This window comes from Mastigoproctus giganteus, chromosome 7, assembly GCF_048544385.1.
Source record: "Mastigoproctus giganteus isolate SK-2022 chromosome 7, ASM4854438v1, whole genome shotgun sequence".
Classification (NCBI taxonomy): Eukaryota; Metazoa; Arthropoda; class Arachnida; order Uropygi; family Thelyphonidae; genus Mastigoproctus; species Mastigoproctus giganteus.
In genome coordinates, this window is record NC_143581.1 from 59,077,987 (window position 1) to 59,093,324 (window position 15,338).

General features: G+C 38.4%; 1 protein-coding gene across 1 annotated transcript in view; it reads right to left on the reverse strand.

Moving 5' to 3' along the window:
- LOC150082932 (carboxypeptidase B-like) overlaps window positions 1-15,338 on the reverse strand; it is a 35,473-nt gene that overhangs the window by 4,445 nt on the left and 15,690 nt on the right. The window contains exon 9 of the mRNA XM_090378329.1: window positions 5,571-5,655. Within this exon, the coding sequence (XP_090234455.1) occupies window positions 5,571-5,655 (85 nt within the window). The remainder of the gene's footprint in view (window positions 1-5,570; window positions 5,656-15,338) is intronic.

Genomic DNA, 15,338 nt, shown 5'->3' on the forward strand with positions numbered 1-15,338 from the left:
AAGGCAAGATAGAATACTTAACTATTACAAGAATAAAAGCTATTCTTACTTAACAAAATACAATATTAAAAACCTTTATATATTAGCTGCCTTGAAGATGTATTTCAAGGATTAAGATTTATTTATAAAATATTACCTAGCAAATGCATATCTGTATTTCCGAAAATCACTTTTAACATTCCCAAGTGAAATACAGTTCATCACAGGATATTTTTCTGGAATTATAGAACTGACTTTCGAAAACCCTCTCGATTCTAACTTCCATTTAATTGACCACTGTGAATTAGATCCGTTCACAGAATGGATCTAATTCACAGTGGTCAATTAAATGGAAGTGAGAACTGATATTCATTTACATGAATTTTGCAAAACAATTAAAAGAAATATTTATATATACTGTATATATATATATATATATATATATATATATACGTGAATGTTCAGTTTGGAAAAGATGAGCTGTCTATGGGTGGATGTAACTTTTCCTTTACTTGAATTAAATTTTTAAAAAATGACTTGGAGAGCTAACTAAAAAAAAATAATAATAAATAAAATAAAATAAATAAATTGAATTTTTTTATTTCTTTCCTGAACAAAAATATCTGAATCCCTCATTAGCCCAAGGGTTCGCCGATTCTAGGATTTCTTATCAACCCCCTGTAGTGAGCACTGTATTCAGTGCTCGCGTTGTGTGTGTGCATTGGATCGTTTATTTTCTTGGCCAAGATAATTTAGTATATGTTATGAGTTGTTTCATTAAATTAATATGTACCATTAATTTAAATTCGCACAGTTTATATATAAGATTTTATGTGTTATGACCTGTTTTTTTTTTAAATAACCCTGTTAAAATTAAATTTATTAAAACTTTTATAATAAAAGTTTTAATAAATACAGAAGTACAGATTTTTTGTTTAGATTTTTATACATCGTATTAGTTTTTATTACACAACCCCCAAACCCACACTGTCCAATCAAAACATTATGACTCTTCCCATATTAAGCAATTTGCTATTCCTGACATACCTATCGCGGTGAGAACCGGTAAAAATATGACACTGCAGATTCGTCGCATGTGGTCCCAAATAAATACTTGATCGACGTAGGCAAGGGATCTGGATCGACGTAGGATCTGGCGTACTTCGAAAAAGTGCTGTCATCGTCGGGTACCGGAAATGGGGGCAGTACTGCGGAAACTGTGAATCTTGTGGGCTGTTCGTGGAGTGCTGCAGTTAAGGTTTTAAAAGAGTGAATGGATAGTGGACAGAATAGCAGTGGCCAATCCAATGGCGGGCGCCCACGCATCATCGATGATCGTGGTGAATGTAAGGCTGTCCCGCCCGCCTTGTGGAGCTGATAGACGGAAAACTTTGGAACGGCTGACCATAGTATACAGTCTGCGCGGGTAGCACAGTGGTATGGTCACAGCCCTCCCCACACCGGGTGGAAAAGGCCCGGGTTCGAATTCCGTCAATGACGCCAGCAACTCTAATGGGTTTTTTTCACTCCGTGGCTGAGTTAGTCGGTCTCAGGCGTAGATAGCAATGTTTGTTTCCCCAGTAACTGAGGTTTTTTCGTCCAGCCAAACAGGCAACTTCACCAAAGAACACACGCAATTTACAGACAATTTACGTACGGGTTTATGTAATGAATTACGGGTGACCCTAATATATCTACACTGCCCCTGCTATGTGGACCTTCGTAGCCAACACACAAATCACAGATATATGAAATACCTCCACAAGATAGAAGCACCTTTTCATAACAGACCAATAGTACTCCCAAGCTTTTACTAACTTCGCTCAGAAGCTTCTCACCCGCAGAAGAACAATAATGGCCATAGAAAACCACACCTGCTGACTGATTATAGTCATACTGGGTAAGGATGCCCAGTTTGCGCAGACTGTAGTTTGACATCAAACTAGGCATTCTTGCCCAGGACATTACTCTACTATTGTTCCTAACTAGGACTTACAGCATCTCTACTAGGACATTATCGGACATTCATTAGCCGGCTAAACACACTAGCCCAGGCAACTCAACTGGACAGGATTCTTCAATGGCATCTAATTCTAAAATTTCTGCCCCCACTAGAAAATGGACCTGCTTACCCTGGGCATTCCAGGGTAGGATCGCAAACTTTGACATCGTCTTGGTAGAATATGCATATTCTCATAGCACAGGATAGGATAAGAATAAATGTACTTCTGCAATTGGAATAGACCCTGGATGATTGGGCTAGAGGGGAATGACTGATATAGGGCTGATTATGTTAAGAACAACGTTGGAGGTCAATGGCAGAATAGGTATCAGTTGGTTTCTAGCTATCTGAACGGAAAGTCTTAATTGATTAAGCTAAAAACATACAATGTGCGGTATCGTTCTGATTAACGGTGGGTTGCTTACCCTTAACATCATTTTTGACATCTGGAAGACGGAGGAAAGTTGTTATCATCTAAGCATCTCTTTGTGATGGGCGTTGTTATCGTCTGGACTGGGCAGCTCCTTGAGCTGTTCAGTTCCGAGCTGCCAAAATGTTCGTATGGACTGCAGTTCTTATCTTTGTGAGAGCGAGCCAGATGAACTTCAGTCATTGTTGCATACTTTTAAATGACTGTACCTCTTTTCTGCACGATAGTGTTAATTGTATCTGTAATGTTTTAAGTACGGTATTGTAATATATGGTGCGATGCCATAATTTAGCAGGGAACGCCTGGTATAGTAAATAAAAAATAATAATAATAAATATGCTAATACCTTTGGGTAAGATACAGTGGTTTATGGTCACTTCAATGCCAATAGGCGACAGCACCCTCGCTAGATTGCTTTTCTTCCTTCTCCTTGGGGGTTACTCCCACCCTTTCGTCTGGTGGAGCCAATGTTCCTCTAATAAATGGGAAGGATGCCTTCATCTACATCTTTTCTTTCTTACTTTCACTTCCCCCCCCCCTTTTTAACTTAGTCTTCGTCCAGGAAGCTCAGGCGGCGCTGGTGAGGACCAACCAAAGAATAATGGGCATCCTAGCTTACCTCATAGTGCTGTGTACGGGCAATATGGGGTCTTATCAGTGGCCCTGTGGGCAAAAGCCAGAACAGAACCCAACATATTATTCATATACCACACGCAACACTTTTTCTGGATTTTAGAGTACGGTATACGTCACAAGAGTACTTATGGCACAGTTATGGGAAACCACCATTGGCGTTTCCTTTGCAAACACTGACCATGACTGGCTTGGGCCACCATGGATTTTCCTGCACGCACTGGTTTCGTACTACCTCCGGTGGGTGGGTCTTTTTGTGGATTAAAAGACGAACACACTTTTCACATATCTGGCCTTTTTCACAGAGAATTTTTTGACAGATGGAGTTAAACAAAGTTCTAGGTGCGCTAACAAAAATACAATACAAGGCCATGGATTTAACCAGGGGACGAACAGTGCTGTTTCCAAGACCACGGCCCCAACGAACACTCCTACGTGTGGGCTTCCGAATAGTCATTCGGTGAAGGCACCCATTTTTATGGCCAACGACGCCTAAAGTTTGGAAAAAGTCTGAATAGTGTCACTAAGACTATTGATGAATGGGAAAAGTTGGCTTTCCTGATGAATCACATTTCTGCTATGCCGTGTGGACGTTAGATGGAGGGTACGGCGACAACTGCGAGAGGAATCATTCTAATGTTCTGGTCCAGCAAAATCAGGCATGTGGCTGCAGTATTTTGAAATGGAGGATGTTTCCCTGGGAATTCTCTTGGAGCTTTCATAACCCTAGACTGTACTCTGAATGCTAAAAACCACTTGTCGAATGTCGCTGATCAGGTACACCCCTTCATGGTGATTGTCCTCTCGGATGGCACAGGTGTGTTCCAGGAGTATAATTTACCCTGCAGCTTTGCCCTTATTGTTCGAGAATGGTTCTCCGAACACGAAAGTAACTATCAGGTGGTAGCATGGCCACAATTTGCCCATAGAAGATCTTTGCGATTACGCGGATCGACAGACCCGGCGTTTGGATCCACCATCGACTGTCGCAGACCTACGGGACACAGTCCTGGGGACATGGTACAACAAACCTCCTGCAACATTGAGAGGCCTTATAGAGTCTATGCTTCTCCATGTGGCGGCGGTACTGGTGGAAAGAGGACGACATATTATGTAGGTGGTCATAATGTTTTGACTGGACACAGTGTATATATATTCTTATTTTGTAAAGATAATATAATTTAGTTGAGTCTCTTAAATTGTTTCTATTTATCACGTAAAATTACATTGTAGCCGGGACCGTTAGCCTGTAATGTGCAAATAAAAACAAATATACTAATGCATCCGGTTTGAACCATTAGAAACACACCCGGTGCGTCATTTGTGACAGTATAGCGAGTTCACTATTTTCCCCTGGTTTAGATTTGTATTTAAAAGTCCCCGACGACTTTAGAAAAACTTAATTAAAAAACTAGTGGTGGTATTATTGTCCTGGAAATATCCATTATTATTTAGAGAACAGCGTATGACTTAAATTTTTAGATATATGAATTTAAATTTTTAGATATATTTTTAGATATATATTAGAGATATTTTAGATATATATTTTTAGAAATATTAGTGCTTTGCATTCAAAATGAGCAGTCCCAACCCACTCTATGAAATATTTCAGATGCTTGTACTGTATATATATACAGTAGTACATGCAGAATCTATCTCATTGTCTTGGAGTTGACGTTGCATGCGCCATTTGCTGTCTATAGAAGTATGAAACGGTATTCATTGGAAACACAAATCTTTTTGTGATTATATTATCGTCAGTGCAGTTTCGATGATCTTCGACCCATTTCAGTCATTTTTATCTGTTAGTCGCTGTGGTGAGCATTTTGTAAACGGGGACCTGGCTGTAAACTTCAGTTTACATTCCGCGCCCATGATTATCTTGAACATGAGAATATCCCTGCTATAGTTGAAAGGAATATTTCATTGTTGCATACATGAATGCCTATTTTAGCCGTGCAACCCGTTGTTAAATATGAAAATAGGCATAGTACAATGAGTACTGCCTGGGTTGGCCACATTAGCTGAGTGGACAAACGAAATTATACATTAGTACAGTACATGCGTTTGAGTTGTCTGTTTCAGGCTCGCATGACTGTTAAATACGGTGATGCTCTTGTATTATTTCTCTCTTTTGAGCTTCTCGAGTCTTATGTGGCCGTCCCGAAGTATAAACAGAAAATTAATTTTAATTTCTAAACCAATCATCACTTGTTTCAGCTATGTGTAGCTATACGGCATGGTAGTCCGCCTTTCTTGTTTTGCATTCGGTAACAAATAAAACATCAACTTTTTTTTGTGATTTTGTTACGTATGATATTTATTTACATAATAATGGAGTAAAATGGCAGATAAATCAGTACTCCTGAAAAACGATAATCCGGATACATGCACTCAGAATAGCTATTGCAGCCACAATTAAAGACGTGGCACCATATTTAATTTCTTTTTAAAATAAGCATAGGGCATCGTGCATTTTGCCATTAGTCCTGTTTAAAATGAATAAATAAATATGAAAATACTTACAGATGATTCTTGCTATGGGTCCAACTCTGTACACCGTACCGTGAACCTTTCTCAGGGCAGCTGCTCCAGCTTCACCAACTCTCATCTGGAATAAGAAATAATTACAAATAGTTGGAGTCAGATCAGACTGGGTGATATTTTATGGTTAACGTAAATCAGAATATTTTAAAGATATTTAACGAAAATCATCCATCCATTAATTTCCAGCTCTTGTACACAACATTGGTGAGATATTTTCCGCTGTGAATTATCTAAAGTGATCGGTAGCATCTTGCAGTCGCTATTATTAACCGAATTTTCTTACGGGAAAATAGTCTGTTTATACAAGACAATGTACACTAACCTTCACCTTGTATTGGGCCACCTCGCTCCTGCGACGTAAGGATTAATTCAGTAGGGTACATGACAGGTAGTTGGCAGTATAAATATGTTAAAAGCAGGATATAAAAGGGATGCATGCTCATTGACAAGTACATGGAACAATGGAACCTGAAAAGAATCTGCACCCCTCCACAAGAGGTGTGATAGTCAGCTTTCATATAGCGAGCATATCCATTCGCTAGATGACAGAAAGAGTAGGATATCGAAAATAAGCTGTTCGAACACTGCACACCAGTGGCACACAGAAGCTCTGGTGAACTTTCATTCCAAGCAAGGTAGACCACCATTAATTGGAAGCAAAGTATTTGTTATTACTTTGCTTCAAATTTATACTAACAAATAAGTATTAGCAAAATACATTGCATGCAAAGTTTCATGCAACGTACACAGTCCAGGTATCAAAACACTAAATTGAAATTAGTTTTAACAACACCTGACAGGCACTCATCTCTGTATTGTTTATTTTGTCTGTAATGTTTGTTAAGGGACTGATTTGCATGTTCTGCGGATTGAAAAGCCGGAATAATCTATGGTTGAGACCCTACTTCGTCTACGATCGGTCTCGATTGAGTAGGATTGTAGAAATTCCTCTAGTCATCGAAAGGAATTGAACCTAGACCTCTTCAAACCAGTGGCAGAGGGCAATGTATCGTGACGACTAGTCTGCCATGAAGGACAATCCAGGCATCAGATGAACCCCAACTGGATGTCCATCTAATGCTTGCACTCAACTTTCATTTATAACATCGATCCCAATTTGGTATACAAGTTAAAAATAAATAAATTATTTTATTGAACTTAAAAGATATGATACAGATATACACAATTAAAAAAAAAAAAAAAAAAACTTAGCAGGCAAATAGAAACTTCTGTAAATCAGTCCTCCTTGCATCTATATTAAAGGTTTGCGTTGATGATGGCGATTAATCAATGGACGTCAACACAAGGGTGACACCAATTGATTAATGATTTCAGAATTAATATAGTTTGGGAAGGACGTTACGTGTATGTTATTCATTACGAATTATTAAAATATATCATAAACCACTCTTATACCACGTGGAGTTACTGATATATTTTATTTCAGCATTAGCCTAAACTAATATACATTGGGTAACGTTTCGGGTACTTGCCGATACCCATCATCAGACCGTGCTGTCTGCTGACCGAATCCTCTTTTCGGGTTCACAGACCTGAAGCGAATGTTTGTGAACTTCAGGATTCGCTTCAGGTCTGTGAACACAGGATTCCCGAAAACAGGATTCGGTCAGCAGACAGCACGGTCTGATGATGGGTATCGACAAGATATCCGAAACGTTACCCATTGTATATTAGTTTAGGCTAATGCTTAAATAAAATATATCAGTAACTCCACGTGGTATAAGAGTGGTTTATGATATATTTTAATAATTCGTAATGGATTTCAGAATTGTAACATACTGATATAAATACACAGACTAAGCACGAACAACACAAACATATTAGCATGTTTTTTTTTTAAATAAATATCAGCACTTTACAATTATATAAAGTATTATACAGTATTTAGAACTATAGCGGAAAGACAGTTCGTAACAAAATTACACTGACCTACAGTACACTAAAAGTCTTTCCATTTACAGTATGCATTCATTTTATCATATTAACTTATGAAAAAATTCCTTCGAAAGCTGTAAAATCCGAGACCACGTTCTTTTGGTCCGTTGTAGCCGAGTTGTCAACAGAGAGAACGTAGCAGCACACCCATTTGAGTGTTCTATGGTTCAGGCCAACGTGACTACGGTTAACGATTGTATTCTTTATTGAAATGATTAATTGTAAAAAGCTTTGATCTGGGGGTCGTGTCGGAGTATAAACAGAACTTTATAAGTTAGATTGTCTAATTTTGTCACTAATTTTGACAAACTACCATAAAAGTTAAAGTTTACTTTTATGAAGCGTATTATTTGATAGATAGTGGCGCAGTTCATAGAAAGTACTAATACTAATTAAAATTAGAAAGTTTAATAACTAATTAATAAATGAAAATTTCCGTTTATACACCAGGTCTTCCACATTAGTGAGAGAGAGAGTAGTTTACAAGCTAGAGAATACAAGAAAGAATATTACTGTATTTTGTGGTATTATATTAGTGCGTTTGACCGACTAATTTGACCACATCAAGGGCTTTAGTTTACCTTCTGGAAATTCAAGTCAAACTGGCCTTAGAATACGGTCAAATTTATATTGATGCCTCATGTACTTAGTTATCATGGTGGAAATTCTAAAACAACTTAACCAAACCTATCACTAGTCCGCCCATTTGAAATATTTTAAAATAAATAATCAAAAATATTTCACATTCTCTCCTCTAATTCGTGATTGTCTCGTTTCATCATAAATAATTCACTGGTCGGCATCAATTTTCTTCCTGAAATACTTTCGACACATTCTCTTAGGAAATATGTTCAAAAACTTAGATATGTGCTTGAAAAGTTCTCATCTCCCTCAGTTTCCAACTGACCGAAAACCCAAAAACCGCAGTTGGTTTAATCATCTTTTTCATTTATTTCATTCCATTCATCTACTTCTATTTATCTATTTTTTTTAAAAAAAATTTCTGATCGACTGATTGACAATTTCTCATAACAGAAATTGTCAATCAGCTGTTAAATTGAGGAACAATTTCTGGTACCAGTTGCCGAGAATCGTTTTCGAATCAGTTTAATTTGTTTATATTTATATAAAAGGAGTTACTTAATCTAAAAACTCTAGTTCTTTATTCAGAAATAGAGCTCTCCTCACAGCTCATGTCTCTCACATCAACTTTATCAAATTTCATTTTGATAAAATTTGATAATGGTAGAGTAATTTTCTGAAGTCGTTGTAATGCTATGCAGGCTTCCTCACAAAGAACAACCAATGGCAAAATGGAGATCACATTTCAAAATCCACCTTCTAGTACTCGTCCAGGCAAAAAAAAAAAAAAAAAAGAAAGAAAGAAATAAAGAGATCTAATATGAACTTTAAATAGCGTGTTGCACAAGTTTAATGTCTACGGTCTTAAAAGTTTAGAAAATGAGCACTTCTTCCTGCTTAACAACAAATTTCAATCTGTGTCATAAGAAATAAAATAGAAATTTCATATGTTTGGTAGCTTAGTGTATTTAGGAGTATGCTTCGGCAACAGTACATTATTTATAAAACACTTAATATCATTATTAAACTCCTTCAAAAAAGGCTGGGAAAATGCGCCCAGAGTGAATTACTCCATTGCTTCTAGGCAAATAATTTGTGTCAGATAGCATATTCTAGAAGTTGTAACCAGGGTCTGCGGATCTCGTGTGCCTCATGGTTATTTTTTGTGTGGCTCGTGGATGCTTCACCGATAAGTTAAAATACAACCGTCTACGAATTTTGGTAAGCCAAAAATGCAAAATCAGTGTGAAACAAGTAAGAAGTAATTAATATTTTCTTTTAAATTTTTGTGTTGTCTCTGAAAAATGTTTTGGCTATCAACATTTTATCCCAAAATGTGTATGTACACACACACACACACACACACACACACACACACACACACACACACACACACACATTTTGGGATAAAACGTTGATAGCCAAAACAGCTAATATATATATATATATATATATATATATATATATATATATATATATATAGGGAGGGAAGAGAGGGGTAACAAGAGTAAAAATAATGCAGCAGAAACTCGTTACGATAATTTAGAACATATAAATGTAAAGATGATAAAATAATAATCCATTAAATTTCGAATGCCAATTAAATAGATATTTAACGGTGCTCCCTCTGACGGATACCAGGTCCAAATTTATGTGAAATATCACCAACAGAGATGTAAACCACTACAATAAAATAAAACAAAAATAAACCAAAAATAGACTGACCATTACGCCTCATCTCAACAGAGACCACAAGGCCAATAATGGTCAGGGAATCGCTGCATTTCGATCGCTAAACAAATTGCCTTATTAATAGTTAAGGCAAAGCTAAGTAATATTTGACAGACGCTCTCAAAATATTCCAAAATGAGCATTTGCAACCTTTATACAGCAGTTTTGGTAAACACGACAATTATGGCTGAAATGTTATCAGAAGCCCTCAGTTTGCTTCAGTTTATCATTTTAAATGGAAAACAAAATGAAAAGTTCACCAGATACAAACTGGTTGATATTTAGATGAACAGCTTCTGGCCTGATGATAGCAGCACACCGTCGAGGCATTGACATGATCAATTTCTGAAGATAATCAACTGATAGTTCGTGGTTCCAAACACGAATTATGAAGTTCACGAAGGGTCTTTGGTTTCTTTCTGTCAACTGCAGATTCCACACGATGCCAACAGTTCTCTATAGGATTCAGGTCCTGCCCTGCAGTTTCCTGGTCAGCTAAGAGTTGTAATGGACCGTTCTTCCAACCATTTTTTCACCTGTAACAAATATAAGCACATTACTGTCGAACCTCTAATACAGTTAAAGTAACTACAGGAGTACTTACTTACACTTTTCGCCCAATGACAAGGAGCAGAGTCGTCCTGAAAGATACAGTTACTAGGCAGGTTGAAATGATCTCTAATGGTTGGCAGCAATTTGCCTTCCAATATAGCCAGGTATCCATTGGCATTTACGGAATCTTTTATAAACCGCAGGTAATACGAAATGCATCCCTATATCATTCGGCTGGTAGGGAATTTCACTGTAGACAGCGTACAGTCTGGATGGTATTCTTCACCATGTCTACGGCCAATCGTTGTCTCCAATCAGAGCCATTCAGGTTGAATTTCTTCTCATCCGAGAAAATAATTGACTTCCACTGCTTGGGGATCCATTTGACATGCTCCTTACACCATATTAATCTGGCCTTTTTCATTTTTTGTGTGAGGAGGGGCTTCTTAGGACGACGGGCTCCAAGTCTATTTTTGAAGAGGCGCCTTCTGACTGTTATTGCACTTGCTATCACTCTTGTATGTCCTTCCCATTCTCTTTTGAGCTCAGACGAAGAGGTTTTGCGGTTTTTAAGGCATAAGTGCTTCAAACGCTGTCCTGTTTTGGCGTAGACACTCATTTGCGTCCGATTCCTTATATTTGGTGTGACATAAGCACTGCGAAAGCAAAAATAAGAGTAGGAGTGTGTTATAGGCCTAATGACTCGAATGAGTACAATGAACAATTGTACAGAGAAATAGAGTGGGCTAGTAAATCGGAATGTCTTATAATGGGGGATTTTAACTTCCCAGATATTGACTGGAACTTGTGGGTTGGGCACTCACACACTAGTCAGACTTTTGTGGATTTATTGGATGATTGTTTTCTGCAGCAGCATGTTCGAGAGGCAACCAGAGAAAATAATACTCTTGATCTGGTTATCAGCAGTGATCATTCATGTATTAGGAATTTGCAGATAAAAGAACCACTAGGTGGCAGTGATCACAGTGTACTGACGTGGGATTTACTTAAAGATTTAATTACCATCAGGGGTAAAGGAAAGGGTTTTTGCTTCCGTAAAGGCGAGTACAGTGGTCTACGACAGTTTTTAAATTCTGTACAGTGGGTTCAACTGACGATGTTACCAACAGTAAATTCTAAGTGGGAAGCAGCATTCAAGGAATTAATCGTGGAAGCTACGAAAAGTTTCATATCTATTAAGAAATATTGTTCAAGGTTTAGGCCTAAATGGTTGTCAAATGAACTAATGAGACTCGTAACAGAGAAGAAAAATGCATGGGATGCATATAAATTATCAAGCGACTCAGAAGCCTATAGCAGATATAAGTTAATCTGTAATCAGGTCACAAAGGAGGTTCGGCAAGCGAAGGCAGATTACGAGAAATCCTTGGCAAAAGATGCTAAGAAAAATAGCAACGATTTCTTTTCTGATATAAACTCTAAAAGGAAGGGGATGAATCTGATTGGTCCACTTGACATCGATGGTTCGACTGTTGATGATCCTGCTCAGATAGCAAACAAACTGAATGAGTATTTTACATCTACATTCACATATGAGGAATTATTAAGGTATGAAAATGGCAGAAGGTTATCAAATTGTAGCAGGATACTTAATGATTTTGTAATAACTGAGAGCAAAGTGGAAGAGAAACTGTTGAAGTTAAACGTAAGAAAAGCACCTGGGATGGATGAGATCTATCCAGTTATATTAAAGGAGGCGGCAAAGCAACTAAGCAAACCTTTAGCCATAATTATGAGAGCATCCTTGGACTCAGGGGAGGTTCCCACGGACTGGAGATGTGCAAATGTATCCCCAATTCACAAAGGGGGATCGAAGGGTAACACGAGTAATTACAGAGCAGTTAGTTTAACTTCTGTTCCGGGTAAAATAATGGAGTCGCTTGTTAAAGATGCATTGCAGGATCATCTAGACAAGACTGCAGCAATAATTCAGACACAGCATGGGTTGTTAAGGGAAAGTCTTGTCTGACAAATTTGATAGGATATTATGATGTGGTTACAAAGGAACTGGATGCAAAAAATAATTTTGATATCATATATTTGGATTTCAGGAAAGCTTTTGACACTGTTGCGCATGGAAGACTATTGTACAAATTGGAGCAGAGTGGTATTAAGGGTAAGTTGCTACAATGGATAAAAGGATGGTTAAGTGCGAGAAGACAGAGGGTGGTAATCAATGGGTGCTGCTCTTCTTGGACTAATGTTATTAGTGGAGTCCCACAGGTTCGGTGTTGGGTCCACTGTTGTTTTGTATATTTATCAATGATATTGATGAAGGTATATCAGGCTTAGTGTCGAAGTTTGCAGATGATACAAAGGTTGGCAGGGTTGTTAATGACAGTAATGGCAGTGTGCTACTGCAACAGGATCCAGATAATTTGGGCAGATGGGCTAAGAAGTGGCAACTGAAGTTTAACCTTGACAAATGCAAAGTACTGCATATGGGTAGAAGTAACCCCAGAGAAACGTACCAACTGTGTGGTACTACACTTAAGGTGGTAGAAAATGAAAAAGACCTGGGAGTAATTGTGCAGGCAGATATGAAGTTTTCTGAGCAATGCAGACAGGCTGCCAGGGCAGGTCATGGGGTTTTGTCAATGATATATAGGAATTTTGCTAGCAGGGAAAAGGAGGTGATTGCCCCTCTGTATAAGGCAATGGTCAGGCCACGCCTTGAGTACTGCGTACAGGTCTGGAGGTCTCATTTTAGGAAGGATGTAGATTTACTTGAGCGTGTACAGAGAAGGGCAACAAGATTGGTGAGGGGAATGAAGGGATCCTCTTATCAAGAGAGGCTTAAGTTCTGCAAATTGTAATGGCTGGAGACTAGGCACCTGCGCGGTGATCTGATGACGTGTATAAGGCCTTGAATGGGTTCAGCACGCTGAATTCTGATGGGATCCTTCCACTTGTTCAGATTACGAACCTAAGGGGGCATGAATTCAAATTAAGAAAGGACAGATGTAGAATAGATGTGCGGAAATTTTCCTTTAGCCAGCGGGTGGTTAATTGCTGGAAGAAACTTCCATCTGTCGTTGTGAAAGTTGATAGGTTGAATAAATTTAAGGAGGAACTGGACAGGCATTTGGAGGGAATGGTGTGATTTTTTTTTTTTTTTTTTGGCTGATGCTGCATAAGCTCATACATTTGCTTTCTTGCATCACATGCCACTACTACTACTACTACTACTACTACTACTACAAGACACTCTATAAGCAGCATGATGGAAAGAACATCCTTCCTCACGTAAAGCAACAATAGCACTCTTTGTTCGTGGCATAAACTGCACATAACTCGCCATCCTGACACAAGCAAGGAACGACACTAATTCTTGCAGAGCCTGCTTATATAGCTGAAAGCTGATGCAATATTACGTAATCACCTACGCGTTTCAATCTTATCTCATGCAATCTGTAAGAAACATTGCGTATAGTTACGTTAGTCGGACGAAAATCACAATTTTAATGGGCGATGCACTTTCTTTGAACACCAGTGTATATATTTTTTTATTATTATTTTTTTTTTTTGGGTGACCGCTTCCCCCACTTCCCCCAAACACTAAAGCTATTTCTGTATATTTCTTTGGTGTTTCTGTATATTTTAATTTTCAAGAAATACGTATGAAGGAAAATTGTTTCATACAATAGAAGCAGAATGGATAAATGAGGAAAAGTTAGTTCTGTGAATTTGGGGGTGGATAGTGAATGGATGTTGACGACTGGCTCGAGGCAGGTGACTGATTTTGAAGAGGAAGGATCATAGATGCCCCTTAAGAAGAAGCGTGTCCATGGAAATATCTGTAAAAGGCATGCAACAGAAACTGAGCGAAGGTATGATAGAGTGGAGGGAGTGCGTTACAAAGGGATCATGAATTTACCTGGCTGTCATATTTAGCATTAGCATTAGCATTAGTAGAGGCATTTGATGCAAGAAAGCAAGCTTATGCAGCATCAGCCAAAAAAAAAAAAAAAAAAAAAAAAATAACATAAATAAATAAAAATAACCACTTCCACTTCACCCCTCTGTTCGTTCGAAATACCTGTCCAGCTGAGCCTTAAACTTATTTAGGCTATCAACTTCCACGACAAGGGATGGAAGTCTGTTCCACCCACCAACCACCCGCTGGCTAAAGGCAAATTTCCGCACATCTATCCTACATCTGTCTTTCCTCAATTTGAATTTATGCCCTCTCAGGTGATTTTTCTGAGCTAGAGGAAGAATCCCATCAGCATTGAGCATGCTCAAACCATTCAAGGCTTTGTACACCTCTATCAGATCACCCCGCTGGTACCTAGTTTCCAGACACTGTAATTTGCAAAACTTAAGCCTTTCTTCGTAAGAGAACCCCTTTGTCCCATTCACCAATCTAGTTGCCCTTCTCTGTACTCGTTCCAGCAGCTCTACATCCTTCCTGAAATGAGGCCTCCAGGCCTGTATACAGTACTCTAGGTGTGGCCTGACCATTGCCTTATACAAGGGAATAATCACCTCCTTATCCCTGCTAGAAAACTTCCTATATATCATTGACAATACACCATGAGCTACTCTTGCAGCTCGTCTGCACTGCTCAGAGAACTTCATATCTGCCTGCACCACCACCCCCAGGTCCCTTTCATTCTCTACCACTGTCAGTGTAGTACCACAGAGTTGATACGTTGCTCTGGGGTTGCTGTTTCCCATATGTAGTACTTTACATTTGTCAATGTTAAACTTCATTTGCCACCTCGAAGCCCATCTGCTCAACCTTTCCAAATCCTGTTGCAGCAGCATAGTGTCAGTAGTGTCCTTGACAACCCTGCCAACCTTCGTATCGTCTGCAAACTTGGACATTAAGCCTGATATACCATCATCAATATCATTTATAAATACAGAAAACAATAAAGGCCCCAATACTGAACCCTGAGG